Here is a 22965-nt window from a genome sequence, read left to right as displayed (position 1 = left end):
TTGTCCTAGATGGCAGACCTTTTCCTCTAGATTGGTCCGGTGAACACAATGGCTGGGGTGGACCAAAACTGATCGAAGCCGCTTCAAACGGTCAGCTAAAAAATTATTTTGTTGAGTAGGAGGCCGTAGCTTTATCCAGACAGTGCAGTAAATACAGTGAGATTATGTGCTTGGTTTTGTGAAAAATAGAAGGATGAAGTTCAGCATATTTCTTGTCAAAGTAAAACACTACTTGCAGAGTGCAGGCACCTTTGATGAAGAAAAAAGAAGTCCTTTCACTCTTTTGTCAAGTCAGATATTCCAATGGGCCAGAGCTATGCTTGTTTAGTTTGGTACTAAAAATAAATAATGACACATCTCTTTTTGGGAAAGGTTCAAGATTTATTTTTGACTTTTTATTGAGATAACTGCTCATCCTTTTACTTTTGACACGGAACAAGTGCTCCCTCTGCTGTATAATTTGCAGCAAACTACCACTCCCTACTTTGTAAAATTCCTTTTACTGTTTCAGTTTCAAGTGGGTTTCATCAATTTTGGCTCACCCCATATTTGACAAGAATACATATACATCTTTGTGTCCTTCTGAGACATAGCTTAGAGTTAAACAATGTAGGCTGATCTTTGTTCCTTGCATGTTTTGGAATATTAGAACGAATGAAGAGCCATTAAATACCTACATTAAAATTTATAGGAAACCCCAAAGGTGGAGTAGATTTCTCACAGAATAAATGGATATTTTCACCTACTATAGACCATTCCATTTAGCGCTCTCTAGACGGCACCATTTTGTTCAACCGCAGCGCCCTCTCCACACATCCGGGAAGTTCAGCGGGTTCGGCGAGGTAAAACGAGAAAGAGGGCACGCGTCAGACTCCCCTAGCAGACGACAAACCGGGAGGTTGCCGTTCTCCATCTTTGGGCTGTATCGGCGGGCAGTACGGAACATCGAACTCTCGCTCGTGGCTGCCGTTGTGAAGTGGTTCGCGTTCTTAGAATAGTAGTGGCTACTCCAAAATCAGCCTATAGCTCTCTGTTGTTCTATTTCGCTAAATGATAAACTAACATATCCCTTTTTCGTTACTTAAATAGCAGTTGAGTCAGCCGGCAGTACTACCATCAACTACTGCGTGTATTGCGGCAGGAGAGCACGTTTTATTTATTATTTCAGACTTCCACTCTTGGTCACTGAAGGCCTACATGAGTACGAACTTAGTATAGTGAAAAAGGTACAGCAGCCGGATTTACTTTTCGCCAAAGAGACCGGCCAATCTGACACAGTTTTCCCTATTTTTTTTTATTTGCACGCATGTAACAGCGCAATTGGACCCTGTGAGTCTTATTATTTAGCATAGTATTACACGACAACTGGCATACCAAAATCTGCACGTCTGCGCTTGAAAGTTCCAAAATGATGCAATTTTAAACAGAGTTTGCACGCCAGCCGGACGCTAGCTACAGCCCACTCGGCGGAGCAGACGACGTCCGGGGTGAGAGGGGGAGTGCATTTTTTTTTCTCTTTTACCCTCTCTGCTATGACCCTAATGGAACGGTCAATAAATGAAGTGAAATTCGCACCGACAAGGCAATCGGCGAGCAACTGAAGAAAATATGCCCAATCCAGATTGATTTTGTTTGAACTGGACCAGGCACATTTTTTACTTTTACTATATATTGTCTAAACAATATTTAGAAAATACCTTAAAATGGTTTCCTATCACTTTAACAAATGAAATTTCATCATCAACAAAACTACTTTTTGATTAAAGCACTGTAGAATATCGGGAAATGTTTAGCTTTCTCTTTCGAATGATATAGTAGTAGTTTCCACTTGTCTCCCACCTTCCCTTCTCGTCGTATGGTTTTTAAGTGTTATTTATTTACTCTGCACGGTAACAGGTAACCAATCAGTTTTACGACGAGTAATCTCCTTGCTTTCCTAGTTTTGTGTTTGATGTAGTTGTATTTTTGCATCCTTCCTCCGCCTTCTTCGTGCCACGCGGCAGGCGAATTTGTTTGCTCCTTCAGCAGAGCAGAAGCTCCGATCGAAGGATACAAAATGTACTCAATTGCAGCGCCACCCGCTAATAATGGCAGTGGTTGCTTAGCCTCTTCTGCGGCTGTCAGAAATCCGCCGATTCCTTACGAGCAAGGACTCTGCCTTTGAGAAGGGGGAGAGGAAGTACTCCGAAGGGTGCATGGTTTTTGTCACCTGACGACTCCATTTCACCTTACAACGGACCACGGCGAATGTTCTGAGCCAACCTGGTCAATCCAGCGTCGCGAAAGACCTCTCCTGAAGGTCACGCAACGCTCGCACGGCATTCGACTCCAGCGGCGTGTAGCGCCCACCGGGGTTCGTCGTAAGGTGAGACGAAGTATGCCGGACATACTACGGCAAATTAAGAACTCGCAGTGGAGACGTCATTCGCTTCCCATCAAAGGGAATCGTGTCTGCGGGGACGGAGCTTTGTTGCACACTCCTCCCTCTTTCCTTCTCGCACCTCCTCTCTCGAGCGCAAAGTATGGTGCCTGAAATGCATCTCCGACCGGCGCGTTTACAGCGTCCCCAAACGTAGCTCCTCGATTTCCGTCCAACAACGTCGTGGAGGTGTCACGTCGTCGGCTGCTGCGGCTCCGGCGGTGGCGCGACGGCGAAGGTGGATGCGGCGGATGCCCACTCTGTTGCAGGTCGCCCTCCGGCTCGGTGGTTCATGGAAGCTTCCGCAGCACAGATTAGGGACGCCGCGATGACGCCTCGTCCTTTTTGCCGAAGCTGTTACGACCAACGACCAGTATCGCAACCTCCGACAATGTGGCGCACCAACACGACTTCACTCATTGCCGTTAAGGACCCTAAACACACCGGCCGAAACTGCATTCCGGGCACCACGTGCGGAGAGACGCATCATGGTCGACTCGCTCCCCGTGTACTTCTCGCTCCGCCGCCCCGGAGTTCTCGAGCTCGACTCACCGCCGGAGGTGACCCCGAAGATGCGTATGACGGGCACCTTCCAGACCTCCCATCCTCCCAGCCTGGAGAATCCGGGATCCAGCCGGGGCACCGGAGCTGCCAGGTAGTGGTCCACTGTCACTATGCGCAGCGAGAACATCGGGAGCCCTGGGTCTGGGGAGAGAAAAAAAAAGCCGGTTTCCTGTGGTGTCCTAGAGGTCCGCACGAGTATGGACCAACCCACGAGCCGGGATTAAGCTTCGCAATTACAATCGTGAAGGGCCCGGACACAAGCCAGCCATGATTTTTTTTATGTTTTTGGGAGGCTTGAGAGAGAGACCACAGTGGAAGTGACCTAAATTCTGAAGCATGTGTGTGTACCAACTGCTGTTACCAAGCACCAGCAGCACGGCGTTCATTTTCGTTGTCGGTGGCACCGCCGTCATAGAGTCTCCTCTCCCCATCAAGGACGCACCGACACAACATGCACCCTCGCAGGCGTAAACCATCTGTACGTATGAGTGCGTGTATCCCAAATATGCGTGGAGAGAATCCGCTTCAGTGAACGTAATTTCCTGGGGATGTTTTTCCTAACCAATTTCTCACACCACCGCAAGACACGGCGGTATTCTTTCAGTCGCTTTTTTTCAGTTGTGCGCGGCGGGAGTGGACGACCTAGAGCTTTGTTCATCTTTTGTCCAAACCTGTCGCAACGCATCCCTTTCTTTTAAACTTTTGCACACGGTTTTGTCAACTGTTGCTAGTCATTATTATTTTTTTATTCTTCTCGATACGCGGGTTTCGTCACAATTAGAAAAAGAGGACAGAGTGATCCTTTTATTTAAAGCCTGACATGCAGAAGTTTATTCTTCCCGGCAGAAAATTTCTCTTTTTCTTTGTTTCATTCTCATTGCTTTACGTACTTCTTGCATGCTAAGCGTCTAAGTGGCTTATAACCCCCAAACCTGAACAACAGGGATTAGTCTCACTGATAGGAAATGAACACCAAAAGGGGATACTGCCATCGCTTGACTCGGACAGCGCTGGCTCCCTCTTTCTTTCTTTTTTTCGTGGATCGCTCTTTATGTTATTTTCTGACGGGCTGACGAGTTTCTTTTTGGCAAAAACTATACTTCGTTCACCCCTAAGCTTGACAGTATGGTACAAGCTAGGTGCACGTCGGACCAGTCCTACGTCGGTCTTTCGCCACGTCATTATGCTTTCGCCCACGCGCATGCACAGGGAGCGGGGTCACGTGATGAAAAGAAAGCAGGAGATTAGTCTGGCCAACGCATAACTCCCGCCGCACTGTCAGCGCAGGGTGCGTTCTTACTTTCCCATTATGTGCCAAGCCAAGGTTCAGCGCCACGGTGTATGTTCAGGAGTGCAGATATGTCGCCGAAAACTGGCGACTCATGTGACGACGACTCTGCCATGTCTCTCCAAGGCACAGCAGAACCTTCATGAACATGATGAAAAATCGTGCACAAAAAGACAAAGAAAAAAGAAGGAACACAAAATGCAGACAGGTATGTTCCTTCCTCTTTTGTCCTTGTCTCTTTGTGTGCGATTTTTCATCATGTTTAATGTTTACCAACCAGCCCAGCTTACCCCTTTACAGAGCTTTCATCGTCATGGCACTTAGTGAATCATTTTTATTTTCAGCATTTGCTTCTTTTAGAAGACTGTCCAACACTGCTGCGCCAATTTCAGCAGGAAACACTAAGCTGATGCTGCACCGCAGTCTGCTCCTCTGACATGTGTATTCTTTGACGCCGTTGTCGTTAATTTTTTTTGTTCGAGAAAAACATGGAATGAGGGCTCAGAGACCTCAGCATTTGTTAGCGACTTTGTTTATGCGGCCACGTAATTTTGAGGATTTCACCAAGTATAAACTTAGCTAATATTTAGGGGGCACGACATTTTACGATTGGAAGTGGCTCGCCCTGCATTTTTAACCGCGAAATCCGCAACAATTGGTTTGTTTGCAAAAATTAACTTGTTTGTGTTTGACGCGGTTGCTGAGACAGTGAAGAACCATTATTCATTCTCTAAATAATAAAAAGCTAACAAAAAAGAAAACGGTGAGATTTTTAAAATACAAAACCTTGAAACGAAAAAAAAAGTCGACGTGAAGAAAAGAAGCTGCCGTTGACATTCTCTTTGCAGTAAGATACTTTCTAGACAGATGTTGATATGAACAAACAATGGGAGAAACCCAATGGGGAAAGCAGAGCATGCGAGAAGAATAGTGGCTCGGCTTTCTTGAGTTTTAGTTTATACACTGCGACGGGAGCAACGCACTCACCGGACCAGTCAGCCTCTTCCCTTCCATCGCCTGGTCCCATTCTCTGCAAGTAGGTATGGGGCAGCAGCGTAGTAACGTGGGGAAAGATGGGCGTATGACCTGTCCGACGAGTACATAGCTTCTACCGCTCTGTCGACTTAGCGTTGAATGGAGTATATGGTGCTCTTTGTGTACTTGAAATCCGAGGGTCAAAGTGAAGGGGTAGCTTCAGTGGGGAATGAACAAGGTGCGGGTTCTGCATTTCTTTGCAGGAATATTAACTGGCCGCAGGACTAGCCTTCTTCTAATCCTAAGCGGCGATGTGACAAGGAGGGTTTTTTCCTTCTTTCTTGTTGCAGGAAAAATGGCAAGAAGAGAAGGTCGGCGAGAGTTCCTTTTTTCTGCTCGTTGCTCGGCCTTTAATGCACTGCCTGGGCCTGCAGAATGGCCCGGCTTATAACAGCCGCAACGACCAAAAAAGAAGTATTCTTGCTGCGTGGGCTGTTGCGTAAATAAACATTTGAGGGTTGTGTGGATATTTAGACAGCGTGTAGTTGGTCAGCCAATTTAAAGTTGCGACGAGTCACTCGCTGTAGATGAGAAATTCAGCCAGCGCAGTACAACCACTAGCCTGGAATGCTCATCCAGATCGATGCTCATCCAGATCGAAACGGGCGGGGGTGCTATCGCTTACCATAGTGAACGTGTATAGCAGTGGCAAGTGATTTTGCCATGCCAGGCAACTCGTGAGCTCAGTTTCACACTGGGCAAAAATAGGGCGGACCTCGGCGAACCCGCGAAAATTAGGGCCGGGCCGGCTGTCAGAAATGAATGGCGGGCCACAGGCGGGCCCGGCATTCATTGCATGAGAGACAAAGGGGCCGGGCTGGGTGGAGCTCTTAAATATCAGCCCGTGCAGACCCCTACCACGTCACACAAACGGACTGAGGCGGCGCCCAAGGCACTGCACACCCTGGTGTATACAGACCACAGAGCCATTCCGAACTGCCATGTAAGCATTGGCAAATGTTCAAAGATCGCACTACCTTGCGATCTCGTAACTTCCCCCCTAAATTTAGCGGGGTAAACACAATGTCAAGTGACACGATGTCACATGACACGATGCGGCCATGGTGTCGCATGGTCGTGTAACATTATGCAACATCACAATTTCTCCACTAGATTTAGCGAAGATGTCCACCCGCTAAATTTATCGGGGAAATTTCTCCATTACACTAAACGGGCAAAAGATTTGCGACGCATCCGCGGTAAAACACCTTTAATAACAGCTGTTGCCGTAAAAGAGGACGTCGACCAGCAGCAGTGCAAAAGGCAACGGACATACACGATGCCTAGGTATCAAGGCCGTGATGCTGAATTTTCTGTCACCTACCAAAGGTCGGCACAGAGCACAGATGGGACACGAGAGCTACGTCACCGCTCGACTAGGACCCGTGTCCCAACCCCCCCGACTGAACACGAATTATAAATCAGTGCTGGCTGACAGGGCACGATAACAAACACGGAAACAGAGCAAAACAATCGATGACGAAAGGAATGACGGGCGGATACGGCGCTGCGGTTTCGAGCTTAGGAAGTCAGGGGCAATCACAGGCAGTGCGAGCCCTGGTGCTATGGGGAAGAGAGCCCAGGCAATGGTCTGCAGGGGGCAATGCATTTCTGCAGTCTTACATTAGAGGACCGTGCCAGCGTTTAAGGTAAGCCTCGACGTGATGGTATGGCATTTTGTTACCGATAAACCTTTGTGGATCTACAGAAGCAGCGGGTAAGAGTTTTCCTTAAAGTTTGTTAGAAAGAAGGATGCACGGTTGCCTTGATAAAATTGAATGCACGCAAGAAGCATGATACACAGCGTGCAGCCGACGTTACACGCAGCGACACGCTGATGACAAATGAAAGTGATTTCAAGCACATATGAAATAATTATGAATTAACCTTTTTTCTTTTTGGTGTTTTGTTACGGGGCTGCTTTTAGCGAAGTGCATTGGATAGCTAACAAAAGCAAGGTCAAAGACAGCAGAAGCACGGAGAGATAAACACAGAAGTTCCCAAGTCTTACCCCATGATGGACTAGTGTTATTTGCTGTCAAGGAGGTTGCAATCTTAAAACACCATGCAAGAAAGAAACCCACATGATAGACCGGTGTCCAGGGAGTCTATTTGATCTTTTGTGTACTCGAGTAAATATTTCATAAATATTTAGGCAACAGCTTTTCAAGTTAATAACGCGACCATCTGACAACAACCAATTGGAATAAGCCCAGGGCATTGATTATTCATAACCTGTTTCTCAAGAATTAAGAGGCAGATGGCTAACATCCAACAAATTATAACAGTATTGGATCAAACAACTTTGCATTCAATTGTTCTGGCTTTCAATATTACTTAGACTTAAAGGAAATATTGTGAAGTGTGGCAATGGGTCCAGAAACACGGAAAAAACAGTAATCGGAATAGTAATACCAACTTGACAAACAAAGAACTGATAAATAATTTAAATTAAAACATGAAAATAAAAAGAAAGCCTAAAGTGAAACTATTAATTAAGACCTTTATGAGTCATCAGTACCTAAAGTGATTGAATGTGTGAAATGACATGAAGAATGCACATATTTTGTGCCATTAATTTTTTCATTCATTTGTTTATTTTTTGTGCTCATGAACAGCTTTCGCCTTTTTAATGATGCATAATTAACACATAGCAAAAGGAACAATAATTCTACAAATCGACAAGAGAAAACTTGAACGCTACAAAAGATGGGTTAAAAACGTCCATGCAGGAAGCATCAAAAATATTATACAAGGTCTGAATGCGTGTCATGGGGTAGGTTTGGAAGAATTTATTTACACAAAATGGAAAGAAATTCGCAAAACATCTACTCAGAACATGAATATTTATCGCTGAAGTTAATTAGGTCAGGGCAATCAATGACTCCGTGAAGGCATTTTAACAAAAATATAATATCTCTGTCACGTCGTCTGGCACTCAAAGTAGAACAATTGTATCGTTCTAAAAGTCTTCTATATTCAAAGTGAACTCTGCAACCGACCATAGTGGTCTAAAAAATTCGAAAGAAACGTTTCTGGACATTTTCAATCGACTCTTGGTGCGTACGCCCAACAGGATTCCACACAACAGAGGAAAACTCCGGCTTAGACCTAAATAATAAAAAGTATAACTGCATAATACAGGCCGACACGGAAAACTCACATGTAATTCTGGATATGACACCCAACGTACGGAAAGAGGCATTGACAATGTTATTGACATGCATATTAAGTGACAGGGAAGAGTATATAAACTCCAAGATCACGAGTGCAGTCCACCTTTTGCAATGGGGCATTGCCGAGTTGGTAACAGAAATGAAAAAGCTTTAGCTTCTTAGCAAATGACATAACAGTCTTTCTTCTTCGATCAAGTTTCCCTGCTTTTACCACAGTCTCTGGTTTTCTACATCATGATAACAACAGTCTTAGTGGGGTTAAGTGTCAGCCTGTTCAGACTACACCAATCACTAATTGATTTGACATCATCCATTAGTTTCACACAGTCCTTCACAGATACTATCTGCCTAAATAACTTTATGTCATCGGCATATTGCAGGATTTCTGAATGTACAACACATGAGCTAAGGTCGCTTATGAATACATTAAAAAGAACTGGCCCAAGAATGGAGCCCTGGGGAACACCAGAGAGGGTGACAAAAGGCCAGGAGCGATGACTAAGGATACGTACAAAGTTGCGTCTGTCGGACAAATAATTGTGAAGCAATGCGCATAGCGTAGTACTCACAGCGTACGATTTCAGCTTTTTTAAAAGTAGCGAGTGGTCAACCAAATCAAATGCCTTAGACTGGTCAAAATATACAGTGTAAACCTGACCTTGCCGACACACATCAGGCGAAACGAAATTAAAAAAAAAGACACCAAGTTTGATTCCACTGATCTTCCCCGCACAAAACTATGTTGTGAGGGGAGGATCTTATGTTTAAAAAAGTTTGAAATATGTTGCAAAAGTACTATTTCATAGACCTTTGCAAATGGACATAATAATGAAATGGGTCTATAGTTTTTTGGATCATCTGTTCTTCCTTTCTTGTGTATCGGCACGGCTATCGCGTTTTTCCAAATCGAAGGAAAAGTGCAGGTCGATAATGAAAGATTAAAAATATGCATTAGAATGGGTGTGAAAATGGAAAAGCATCCTTTGACAATGAAACTCGGGATACCGTCAAATGCGACCGATAACTTAGGTTTTAGTTTTTGGATTGCAGGTTTAATGTCAGCGTTTTAGAAGAATGAAATTGATAGGCAATCGCTGCCACTGTCAGTAACGTCAGGCACAGATAAACGGCTGCAAGATTACACAGAGGCAAAATAGCTTGGAAAAGCATTCAATACATTTTCGGGTGCACTAACTGGAATTTCAGACGAGTCGGCTTATGTTTGTAGTCGATGAAGTCGTGACTGTACGGTTCTTGACGTACCACCAGAACTGCAATGGGTCACAATACAAACTGCGCTCCACTGACTCATGGTGCACTCTCTTATCGCGCTGCAACAACGACTTTGCCTACGCACGTGATTCGGAAAATGTGGCGTATTAGAATGCTGAGTTAGAGGCCTTATATTTCCTATGATAATGCAATTTGGATCTTAAAGCTGATCTCAGCTCGAAAGAATACCAGTGAGGATAACGAGTTGTTTGAGGACGTTACTTAGGAACGAAGTGTTCAAGTGCAGATATGATATGCTTAGTAAGCGCTGCTGCCGCGCAGCTTACATCAGTCATGTTTTATATGGGTGCCCAGTTTACGTTATCTAAATATTGAAATAGACCAAAGTAGTTGCCTCTTGAAAAGAAAAACGAGTCAGGATTTGCTTATTGCTTCACTTTCCCCACGAAAAGCTTAAGGGAGACAAGAAATAGAATGTGCCAAACATTGAGTAATACCAATGGGTTAAGGACACACACTAGGCTGTATATGACAAAGTTAGATAGAGCAAGATCTAGGACATTTCCTGCATGGTTTTGAAGATTATTCCATTGGTTAAGTCCCTGAAAGTTGACAAAAGACAAAAGAATATTTGCCTTTGGTGAGGCATTAAGAGTGGGCAGAGCTGAGTGTTCTGGACTCCAATTTATATCAGGAACGTTGAAGTCGCCAAGTACGACTACACTGTGTCAGTCTACATCTAACTTATCTCCCACTATGTCCAACTGATCAGAAAGCATAGATGCATTAAACTTAGGAGGAGAATAAAATGTGCCGATTAGAAGGCTAGTGTTATCACGGAGAGTTACTATTTCAATCCAGACGGATTCCCAGTCTGACTCAAGATCAAACCTGTGAACCTCCTTTTATATTTTCTAAATCACGTCTTGCTTGTTTGTTTGGCTGTATCTGTTCTTTTATTGTTTGTAATATGTGCACACTAATAAGGCGTTGAGCTGTTTGTGAGCACATTAAGTTGAATAAATAAATAAATAAATGCTGTGATCTAACTTGACGTAATTGTTTCCCAATCATTATTACCCCGTACCGCTTCAAAAAATTGTCTGAAAAGAGAGCCCACTGGCCAGATGTCTGCCAAATTAATTTTGCAAGTCTTCCTCATTCATGGTTATGTAGAAAGAAGAATAACTATCATGTTTTGTTTCAACTTGGTGCAGGTGAAAGGTTTCTCTTCCAGAAAGGCAGTAAGAGCTGCTCCTACATCATCGCACGAGGTGTCCAGAGTAAGGCGGGAAACAAAAAGTGCCTTAAGCCTTGGTGGTCTAGGGACTGATGACAGCTTACTGCTTGCACAGGTTCCCGATGAGGGCTTGACATGCTTTTTCTGTTGGACAAGCGTAAATCCATCAGCCATAAGTAAGGGTTGAAAATTATCCTTTGTTAATTTTACTTCCCAACCAACGAGCAAATACTTTTTTTGTTGTAACTGCCCCTTATGGGAAGAAGCTAAATTGTGATCATGTTTCCTAAAAAATCCCGCATTAGCAAAAAAAACTTTTTTTCTTTTAGTTTTGTATTGATTTTTGTTTGCCTAAAATTGGACAAGATTAGGTTGGATTCTGTGTTTATAGCGCAAAAGCAGCTGAAGCGACAGAGCACCAGGAACAGAATACTGGGTGTTCAATGCTTGCTGCTCATATTAACAACATAATTTCTTCCCATTTCAAGTAAATGGTGGGGACCAAGAAAAAAAGCTGCACTAGACAGCTTGACAAACTCTCAAGAATGTATACATAGCAGTCTGCATTCCAGCAGGAATAAAGTCAAATCTTCATATTTTTAGTATAAATGTAACAAGGACCGGTTGTGATTGCAAAATTTGACAGACACTCAATTGAAGAACTCTTGGCAAACCAGAAAAGTGCAAATTTAAGTCATTTTTGTGCGCGCAGTTCTTCAAACTGTGACGCAAGTTGAGAAGTAGGCCTAGAAATCTTTTCTTCATTGCTGTTTTCTGTAGCTGCTATTTCTCACAAAAGTTATTAACAAAACAAAAAAACTCTTTTTACTGTTGCAAAAGAGAGTTGCAACAGATCAATGGTAACATTCGAATGCGTTTTTCATTTTATGTATTTTTGGGACATCTTCACAGTTTTCACACAAGAATTCGTGTTCTATTAATACTGTTTTACCACTTCCAATGCAACTATCAAGGTCTGGCTAGAATGTGATTTTTTTATATCTATGAAAATTTAAGGAACGCTTGTTAGCCCTTTGAAAAGGCCATTTTTGCTATTTTTAAGCATTTCAAAACAAAACGGGTCTCGCACACATTATTTTTGTTGTTCATTGCACTCAATGGTCTAAAAGGGGCAAATTAGCTCACTTCACTAGGCTCTACTAGGTGTGTTGCCATGCCCGATGTGTGTACAAGAACATAATTTCACCTGCATGTGCATAACACCCAGAACATAAAAAACAATCTACCATATAATACCACAGAAGCGCCCACTTCGTTCAAGCGTCCACTACTATTTTTCCCAAACTTGGAAATTCTGCGAATATTACGTTAACCACCCGATTTGACCGGACAAGCGCCCGTGTCTAGATTAAGCCAGTTTTCAGTGAGAATGGAGTGGGTGCTACCCCGGCATTTTACGGTATATCAAAACTAACACCACATTTATAAAAAAAAAAAGATTAAGCACTATAAGCTGTGAGAATTTCAATCAGTTATCGTAAATAATAAAAGAAACGTTTTTCCCTCAAGCATGACTCCTTAACAATGGATGCAGCAACTACAACCAGGACAGCTGTTTTCTTGTACTTCTACAATCATAGAACAACCACATTTGGCATACTCACACAGTGCCCAATATTCAACTGAATATAAAAGAAATAAATAGACCGTCTGATTAGACCCACTGTCACTCATAAAACAGATTGTCTGACAGCCTCCAACGAAACAAGGAAAAAATGAAAGATGTTTACAAATCTCTGTAATGTGAAACTAGAGCGCAGCTCTTGAGGAGGAGGAGGGGAGGGTATGCTCCTCCTCCTCCAACTCCTCCTCCTTTTCCTCCTCCTCCTCTTCTTCTTCTCCTCTCCTCTTGCTGCTGAATTTGTTCATGGGTGACGTGACACGAAGTCGTGACGTCATTATCCCCACTAAATTTAGCAGGGAGATTGAATAGATTGTTTGCTATTTAACCGAAGCATCAAGGAGAATGCAGGGATTGGTGTTCCAAGCGCCGCACGTGCTGGCGTCAGCAGTAGTAACTTTTCTAAAGCAAATAACTAAAACAAATGGCATCTTGCCTGCGCGTTCGTCAACGCTTTATTTTGGTTATTTACTTCGAATCTTTTGTACGGAGAAGGTGTGAGCGTGTGGCGCGTGGAACACTAATTCCTACATTCTCCTTGATGCTTGGGTAATAAAGCAATAGGCCCATTGGTGTTGAGGTCACGTGACGTCAATTACCCCACAAAATTTAGGGGAATCCCCTAAATATAGCGGAAAACTTTTTCCGTTAAATTTAGCAGAAAAATTTCACCCTAAATTTAGCGGGGAAATTAACGTCACGTGACCTCAACACCAATTCAGTTTCCCCGCTAAATTTAGCGGGGAAAATGACGTCACGACTTCATGTCACAACAATCATAAACAAATTGACTCAATGCATTATGGGACATTTCCCCGTGACTTTAACGGGGAAACGTCCTGTAATGCAATGCACGCAGTTAAGCAGACGCCGACGGCAACGGCGACGCCGCTCAACCCGGAAACAGGCGCCTAAGAGCTGCGCTCTATAAGCACTATAATGATTGAAGCTTGATAACCGATAAACTGCCAATTTAAAGAACAGCATGTTTCAGACCAGGAGTGGCCAAGCTGCGACATGCGAGCCGCATGCGGCTCACGGCTTCTGCCCTACCGCCCTCCCTCCCGGTCACAGGAGCACTTCACCAAAAAGAGAAAAGGAACGCGTTTTAAATCGAAAGAAGGGTTGGGGTTTGGTAGTCTTGTGCCACTGCTACCTTACGAACAGTTCGACTGCTTTTGACTCGGTTAGATCGAAAGTAGTACGAGTTTCGTTTATTGCTCTCAACAAAAGGGTGCCACTTCCCCCCCCCCCCCCCCTTCCGTGGCTCTTAGAAGTTTTGTGGTTTTGCTTGCGGTTCGTAGGCTGGGTCAGCTTGGCCACCCCTGTTTCAGATGAACCTAAACTGATAACAATTGCCATATTTCTTAACTTTCCAAAATGCATCAGCTTTGGTCATGCAAGAAAATGTCTGCCAGCATGTCTGCCAACGGGTTTGCTACAGTTGATCAAATGCCAATTCATCGAAGCACGTTTTAGAGAACGGGCTCGTTTTATCGAAGCACGGTTTAGAGAAAGAAGAGACTCAGTTTAGAGAAATGCCGTTTATCGAAAAGGGGACGCTATTGAAAAAAGTGTTTTCTACTTCGCGCGTGTATCAATGGTGCGCATGTTAACCCAAGCCCCCCGCTGCGCTCCCGCCGCTTCGCGGCGGCAGTCTGCGGCGGCTCATTACAAAAATGTTAACTCACCAGACTTATCCGCACACGCCGCTTCGTGGCAACCGAATTCGCTAAGAGGAGGCTTACCGCCATTTTCTCTAAACTTGGTTTCTCTATAAAGGCATTCGATGAACTGGGGTCGGTAAAACGGCGTTCGCTAAAACGAGCTTCTCTAAACCGCATGATTCCGTCTGCCAACGGCACTTTAAAATAAGTTGTTCCCCCTGTGGACGTATACACTACAAAGTCAATCAATATGTTTCTGCGGGTAACTCGGCAAACATACGAGTTGCTTGCATGCCATTTGCTAAAACTGTGTAAGTAGCGAGCATAAAGCTATAAATAGAAGTTAAAACAAAGTGAAACAGTCAACACAAAGACAAAAGTTTCATTCAATGGAATGAAAATGTTGATATCCCAAATCAGTGATTGCTTATCAGGAGCTGGCAGTAATACATTTCAATCTAACAAAGCACAAGGTCACAAAAGCTTGACATACATCGTCATCTTTAAGATGTGGATTAAATATACCGAGGTTCTCAAACTTCCAAATTTTTCAAGAACGCCCTTCTCTTGACTACTAGCCGTGGCATCCCTCGTAGTCTCAGCATTGATGCAATAAAGCAGTGCGGAAGTGTCGAGGTATTGCGAATAAATAAATTTTTAAAAAAATGATGCACATGCTAGGGAGAGGCTGGCATATACTTATGCATCAAGGGGTCACTCGTGTCTCCCAAATTAGTGCTCAAACTGGAAGAACGCTTTACTAGGGGTGGGGACAGTCAAGGAAATTTGGGTGTCGGGGAGCCCTCAAGGGTAGTCTGGAGAACCCCTGGGTTCCCGAAAACCTGATCTGAGAACTCGTGGTCTACAACATAAGAATGAGAAACTTTGCTTCAATGAAGCGATTGAACCACGTTAAGTTTAGTGCAAAACGAAAAGCCTCTTAAAGGCGCGGAGCAAGCACTTTCTGCAAGTACTGCTTAGAATAATACTTCGCATCTATAACCTTCATACATGCGTCAGTTTCTCTCTCCATGCAATGGCAGTCGTAGAAAGAATTTGAGAAAAATAAGCAGCATTCACCCCCCAATTCATATCCAGAACAGGCGGCCATATGCTCTGATGCCTATTATAATCCATCGGTGTTCACCGTGGCCATGCGCTGGGTTGGCAAAGCATTTTCATTTCTATTCTTAAATATAAACGTGCTGAGTTCCAGACGTGGTTGGTGTTCAGCTAACAGGTAACAGGACGAGCCATTACGCGAAAGCTGTTAACGTGCCCAAGTCCACTGCTCACGCAGTGCTTGTCCAATCTATGAGTCGCATTTGAATATTGTCGCCGATGGCTAATCCCCGCGACTACACAGACACTACGACCCCCAATTCTATGTCATCGAGCTTTGCAAAGGTGAGGCTGAAAGAAAAAGTTTACTACTGTTTTTGAAATTACAGCTCGATAAAAAAGCTTCTTGGTCAGTGGCACTGCGTGTAATTATACTTGGGTCACACTAGGTCCAGTCAGCTTGTGTACAGCGAGAAACATTTCAACTGCCGTTGCACAGCCCCTTTAAGAAATATAGGGTATAGTGACCTATCGATGCACTTCTGTCAGGTAACTGCAAAAAAATTAATGTTTACCAGAAGGACTGCTAAATAAGGATGAAACACAATGAAAGGGCAGCGAGGTGTTGCAACAACCCCGGCCCACTTACTTTCCCGTCGCCGAAAAAAGAATATGAATTTACCTGGACGGCCCCAATCGCAATATTTGCGCGTGCGGCCACGACACAGTTAGCACGAACAAGCTATCGCCATATTTTCCCATTTTAGAGTGCAGCTCTTAGGCGCCCATTTCCGGTTTGAGTGGCGTCGCCATTGGCGTTGGCATAACCGTGCGCTGCATTATGGGACGTTGCCCATAATGAAGTCACGTGTGACGTCACAAGGGTCACGAGTAACGTCACAAGGGTCTCGAGGCAGGAGGAGTAACGGAAGGGAATTTTTCCCACTAAATATAGCGGAAAAAATTCCCCGCTAAATTGAGAGAAAAAATTTCCCCACTAAATTTAGCGGGGAATTTTTTCCTTTTAATTTAGCGGGGAATGTAGCAAAAATTTCCCACTAAATGGGAGGGGAGCAGAAGAGGAGGAGGGGAGGGGAGGAGCATACCCTCCCCTCCTCCTCCTTAAGAACTGCGCTCTAATTCAGAGTTACAGAGAGCTGTAAACATCTTTCATTTTATCTCTCAGAACAAAAATGCTGTCATCAAAAACTACTAGAGTGCTGAAAAGCGCTCAAGTGGGGCACTAACCTAAACGGTGAAATCTTAAGCTAGTCACTGACATGTACGAATTTAAGGCGAAAAAGGGCCAATGTCGTCTTCGCGCTAACAGCGTCGTGCAGTGTGCCCTACTCACTCTTGAAGGTAGCAGACTCGTGTGCATGGGACATGCTCTATGCATTCTACCAGCAGCAAATACACAAGCAGTGTGAATGCAAAAAGGTAGTGGGGATGACGTCAACCTGGGACAGGGCAACTACAAATCCTTTTTCAAGACATCTTTCCAGCTTAATTCAAGTGTAAACATAACCACCTCACTTGCAGTTGTGTAAGCAAAAGGCACAACAATTATCAAGGCTGTGCTCTTTATACCTATAGCAGAGCCTTTCCATACTTTGTCCCACCTTTGGTCCGGGGGAGCTACGAGCCATCCCAGTCAATCCAGCTACGTGAACAAAGCATGTGACTATGCTTTCTGCACGTCACGGCTCTTCCTCTCGAAGGTCACGAGAAACTCGCACGGCCTTGGATTGGCTCCAACGGCTCATAGCACTCACTGTTGTCGTAAGTAAGGTGAAACAGAGTATAGTAAAAGATTAAACCCTGCCAAGAAGGGTATTAGCCTGCAACTGACCATTCAATCAAGGCATAGCATTTTCATTTCTATTCTTAAATTTAAATGTGACGACATACACAGAAAAGAACACAAGAAGTTGCAACAAGCTATCCTTCTTCGTTTTCCCATCTTGTTGTAGATTATAGTTACAAGTTTTCATTTTGAACACATCATTACATTACTCGTTTTTTTAATGCAAAGTTAACCAAGTCATTGCAGCATAAGTACTAATGCCGGCCAACATGAACGTAAAAAAAAGCTTCCATGCCAACTTAATTTACCGATCAAGAGGTTTGGATACAAACTACAGTTGGAACAGAAGCCAGGGTCAGGGTTCGAAAGAAAGAAAGGAAGAGAGTGAGAGAGAAATAATAGATGCTGAACCTCAGTGGCAAATGAAAACAGGGTACACCTCACTGGTGCCACAAGCAAAATTTAGTCAGACAATGCATTTTCTTTTGTCAGAAAGAGCATCCACCTACTTCAAATCAATAAATAGATACCAGAATAGAAAGCAAACAGTTTTATGGGATTCTGCTGTTTTAATTCCTGCAGGTTAACCCTGAAATCGTCTCTCTAATCAATATACCAAGACGTGAATATTTCTCTAAAATCTACACAGTGCACGTGCCTCCCTTGTGCCCATTACTCGATTTCGCAAGACGTCCGTGATCCAAATGGCAATAGGGGAGAAGGCCAGATCAACGCAGGCCTGCAAGCTGCATACAGCCTCAAAGGCATTCATTGCACGCCCGCAACACTACCTAGGCACGTATTCCATATTCACATACCTCTAGCTAATAACTCTAGATCAAATGCGACCTCCTCTCGCTTCAAGGGCTCCATCTTAACTCGTGAAAGTTGCACAAGCTAAACCACAAGGTCACGCAGTCTAAACCATTAATGACTACCGTAAAATACCAGGGAAGCGCCCAACACACTGTCACTGAAAACTGGGTTAATCTAGCTGGACATGGACACTTGTCTGGTCAAATCGGCAAAAACCAAGATGGCACCCATAAAGAGCTTTGAAGGCAGGGTGAACAAAATCAGAGAAAGCACATTTATTTTCACGATATCCCCATCATTGCCGCTGGCAGTCTGCCGCTGCAACTGGGTGAATATTTTTATCTGATGCCAGTGCTTTGAAAGGGGTAGGCGCTTAAAGAACCCCCAAATATAAAAATAAATGTCATTTTTTCAATAGTTTAGCTGGACACGCGCGTGTGAAGAAAATTAATTTTACGCAAAAAAAAAACAAGTTTTTAGAGCAATATTGACGGCGAAGATATATTTGAAATTCTGCGTGCAAAGCCTATGACATCATGACATGGTCATTCGCTAAACGAGATGGTCATTCGCTCTTTCCACCTCAACGTGAAGGCGAAGACGATCCACCTCTCCTTCATGCGCACGAATTGCCAAGAGAGGAAACAAGTGGAAAGGCCACGGCTACCAACTAAATCGCGTCTCGCGTCGTCAATATTGCTCTAAAATTTTTTTTTTAAATTGATTTATTTACATACGTGTTCCAACCAGACTGTTTAAAGAAAAAAAGCATTTTTTTTCTCTTCAGGGTTTTTTTAACGTATAATCTGCAGAATTCCCATGTTTGGGAAATATTAACAGTGGGCAGTTGTATGAAGTGGGAGCTTCCAGGGCAATTTACGCCAATTTTAATGATTTTTCTTTGCCTAAGTGGTACAGCATTTGGGGGTGTCTGCTGTTGTATTTTTGCTGAAGCGAACGAAGTCAAATGGAAACCGGAGGACCAAGATGGAGGAGGACGTCATTACCTTGACTGTCCCAAGTTTTCCTTAAAAATCATATTTTTAGTTACTATTCAAAACACCGAAAATTAAGGCTTTCTTTTTTCTTTTTTTTTTTTCAACAAAGCTGCACTTTAGAGGTTATATTTCTTCTTTAAATATTCTGAGTCCTGCGTCATAGTTGCACTTGAGCGAGTGGAGCCGCTAATATATATATACAGGCTGTTTCTTTTTAGGCTTCACATATTTGTTCTAAGAAAGCAGTAAAAGCTCCACTAATGCGGCCTGTCCAGGTGAGTTATACGGACAGGGGGACATAATATAGGGGGCTAATCGTCACGATAAGTCATATAATTAACTACAATTTGTTGTTTACTTCTTAATTAGTGAAAATATGCCTATTGTTCCAATATGAAACTTGCTGAACGTCATCAAAAACCACTAAACCAATAAATTATGAAAAGACTGAGCACGTGGAAAGCATAGTACTGTGCTAAAGTTACCTCTGGTGCAACAGGCACAAGGATGGCGCTGAGAAAAGGCAGACGATAAGAGGCAGAATCAACTATGCTGTTGTCTAATTAAGCAATAGGCTGCAGACATAATTGGAGGCGCCACGGCCGGTCACGTATCAATTTTCAAACAACACATGACTTGGTGATGTCAGATGACTCAATGTCACATGACCTCAACACCAATTCAGTTTCTCCGCTAAATTTAGTGGTGAAAATAACGTCACATGGCTCAATGTTACATGACGTACATACAAATTCAGTTTACTTTCTAGATGTAGTGAGGAAACTGGATTGGTGTTGATGTCACATGACGTCGATTTTTCCACAGAATTTAGCGGGGAAACTGAATTTGTGTATAGGTCACCTGACATCAAGCCATGTGACATCTTCTCTGGGAAACTGGATTTGTGTTGAGGTCATGCGGCGTCTATTTTCCCATTAAATCTAGAGGGGAAACTGAATTTGTGTTCAGGTCACGTGACATGAAGCTATGTGACGTCACTTTCCTTGATAAATTTAAGAGGGAAACTGAATAGGTCTTGAAGTCCCGTGGTAAATTTTCGCGCTAAATCTAATGCGGGAAACTGAATTTCTGTACAGGTCATGGACATTGTGTCACGTGACATTAATGTTTTCACTATATTTAGAGAGGAAACCGAATTTCTGTATGGGTCACATGACACGGTCATGTGACCTCATTTTGCCGCTAAATTTAGCAGAGAAACTGAATTGGTGTTGAGGTCATGTGACATCAATTTTCCCACTAAATCTAGCGGGGAAACTGAATTTGTGTATAGATCACGTGACATCAAATCATGTGACGTCATTTTCTCCGCTAAATTTAGGGGGGAAACTGAATTGGTCTTGAAGTCATATGATGTCAATTTTCCTGCTAAATCCAGCAGGAAAACAGAATATATAGCCAGAGACATACCTCAAAGTGGCCTGAAGATCCTAAGAAAGCTAATCACTTTAAGAACCGCGCTCCATTGTGCTTCTCACATGCTACATAGTCTCTAAAATTTAGATATTGAGTGGTTTTCAATGATTCTCAACAAGTTTCTAATTGAACCCATATGTTAATCAACATGTTTTGGTTAATTAACCGTATTACCACGACAATCAGCCGTCTATATTATGTTCCCTGGCCGTATAACTTACCTCAAACAGTATTAGTGTGGCTTCTTTTTTTTAAAGAAATCTCTAAAGCCTAGTAAGGAAAAAAAACACCCCATATATATATATATATATATATCGTAAAAAGGAGGTAAATGCTTTAAAACATATTTATTGGACGACATTATATCTATGCCTTGTCAAAGGACATCTCAACTAACATGGGAGTCGAAATGTGTCCTGAGAAGTTGAAAGCATTTAATGAGCTTTGAAAGGAGGAAACAAATTGCCAAAGGACCAAAGATTAAATGACAGTAATAGTAACAGTAATACTTATTTTGGTCTATGACAGCCACGGCACTGCAGAGAGGCGAGTGGTCCATACCGTAAAGGACTGCAGTGCCTCATCTAAGAATGGTGTGATGAGGGTCACATCATCCAATGATGATATGATGAAATAGTGTGTGACGTGATGGAATGAGATAAAATCCATTTAGAGTGATGGCCCTCCTGAATATGACCATAATTAAAAGCTTGGCATCAAACTGTAATGACCCAGTATTAGTTATTACCTTGTCAGAATCACCTAGTCGAAGTTAGGAGCTTCCCAACTAAGCTCTTAAAGATTTTGTTTATTTCTTTTTTTCTCCAAATTGACGCTCATAAATGCAGCTGAAAGAAGAAAAAAAAAAAAGACAATAGCGAACGATAGGAAGCTAGGAAAAAAAAAAAAAGGCAAACGATAATAAAATTGCCAGGCTGCTCATGAAGCATGGAAACGCTCTGAGGCCATAGAAAACGAATTACAGATTCTTTCGAAGGTATACTCATTTATGAGCATGAACTGCACTAGCAGAAAAGCTGATCGGGAACAAAAGCCCCGATGAGCGCTAGAGCGATTGCGTTTACGCAGATGGCGTTATTCTGCTTCGGTTAGGTCACGAACAAAAGAAGACGAAACACGCTGGACGGACACATGCCCATCTCTCCGCCAACAGATTCGATATTTTACGAATGCGCAGTTTTCTTCAGATTCGGAACGCAATCGTTGTATAAATAAACAACAACGCAGAAATATATTGAAACGTTGGCTTTGGGACAGCTACATTCTGATCTATGTATCGTTTACTTGTTTCTTCTTTTCATATACTGCAGGACGAATTAAAAAAAAAAAAAGTATTTTTGATTACGTGTACGGTTTGTGTACGGCCAGAGGCACCGGTACGGCGTGAGACACGCAGATGTTTCTGTTTTGTTTTATAAAAAGACATAACTGAGACACTCCGGACATCATGAACTCGCAAACAGAGCGATCGCCAGCGCGGAATCCTCGCACAGACATGTTACTAACGTGGACACCTTTAACCTTGTAACTCCGAGAGAAAGAGAAAACACTAAAAATAGTATTAAAATGACATTGCTGCGTAGCAACATGTTGAAAATGCTTGAGCCTTTGGCATTTCAAGTCAACCGGATCAGAAACAAATCTCATCACAGAACTTTTTTTTTTTTTTTTGCCCGTTAAATTGCGGACAAAAGAAAAATAGAAGGACAACCGATTCTAAGAGTTTATCGGATCCGTATCTGCTTGGCTGTGTCGTGTAAATATGTTTCAAACAAAACACTGGTAAAACGACAGGGTCTGCATCAGTAAAACCGCTGCCGCCGATGTGTACGCGCGAGCCCAAAGCCATCGATTCGAGTTTAGGGGCCACGGGCCGTCACCCGAGCGCTGTGCTAAACATCGTGGGGGGTGTCCCAGTGTCCTCCAATGCCACCGATATTGGCGAATTTCGATCCACGGCCGCGAAAACGTCGGCTGTTTCCAGGTGCCCGCAGATCGGAGGGGGTCCTGTGCGCGTGAGCGAGCTCGCGGTCATACCGACCCGGCCAAACGCCCCGAGAGCGAAATGAACTGCCCTACTCACACGGTAGGCCTCCACAGGGTACGAGGACGGTTCCGGACTACATTGCCCGAGGTAAGGCGTCCGATTTCAGCTCATTTTTGCTGGACATTTAGAGCGCAGTTCGGGTTTAAATCACGCACAAAAATCGAATCTGCACCACGTTGCGGAAGTTGTTGGTAAACACATTGGCTGCAGCCCGTTTCGTATCTGTCGTGTTTTACTCAACACAAAATACCAACTATAAGCGAATGATATATCTAGACATTAACGTTTACTGACCGTAAACAAATTATGTTATTTCATTATTAAATTATATATTTCAGCTTAAGCAGAAATACGGAAGTTTCGAAACCGAAACTGACGGGCTCGTCGTGTCGTCGTGCAGTTGTGCTAATTTTGAGTTGTGCTCAAGCTAGGGAGGCTCTAGCTCAAGCTCGTGAATCTGGCTGGTTTTTCAGCAGCAATGATTCAAAAAAAGAAGAAAGACTGACGTGGGTG

The 22965-nt window shown here is 43.3% G+C and overlaps 1 protein-coding gene across 1 annotated transcript in view; it reads right to left on the bottom strand.

Annotated features, from left to right (window-relative positions):
• The window catches only part of LOC120841957 (DNA polymerase zeta catalytic subunit), a 43181-nt gene extending 20573 nt beyond the window's left edge, over nt 1-22608 (bottom strand). Inside the window, exons 1-2 of the mRNA XM_040212946.3 lie at nt 22489-22608; nt 2972-3124 (exon numbers count right to left, since the gene is read on the bottom strand). Coding sequence (XP_040068880.1) covers nt 2972-3110 — 139 coding nt within the window. The 5' untranslated portion in view covers nt 3111-3124; nt 22489-22608. The remainder of the gene's footprint in view (nt 1-2971; nt 3125-22488) is intronic.
• Between the last annotated feature and the right edge of the window lie 357 nt (nt 22609-22965).

The sequence above is a fragment of the Ixodes scapularis genome, unplaced genomic scaffold (genome assembly GCF_016920785.2).
Source record: "Ixodes scapularis isolate PalLabHiFi unplaced genomic scaffold, ASM1692078v2 PGA_scaffold2__306_contigs__length_199485367, whole genome shotgun sequence".
Classification (NCBI taxonomy): domain Eukaryota; kingdom Metazoa; phylum Arthropoda; class Arachnida; order Ixodida; family Ixodidae; genus Ixodes; species Ixodes scapularis.
This window is presented reverse-complemented; position numbering and strand designations above follow the sequence as displayed.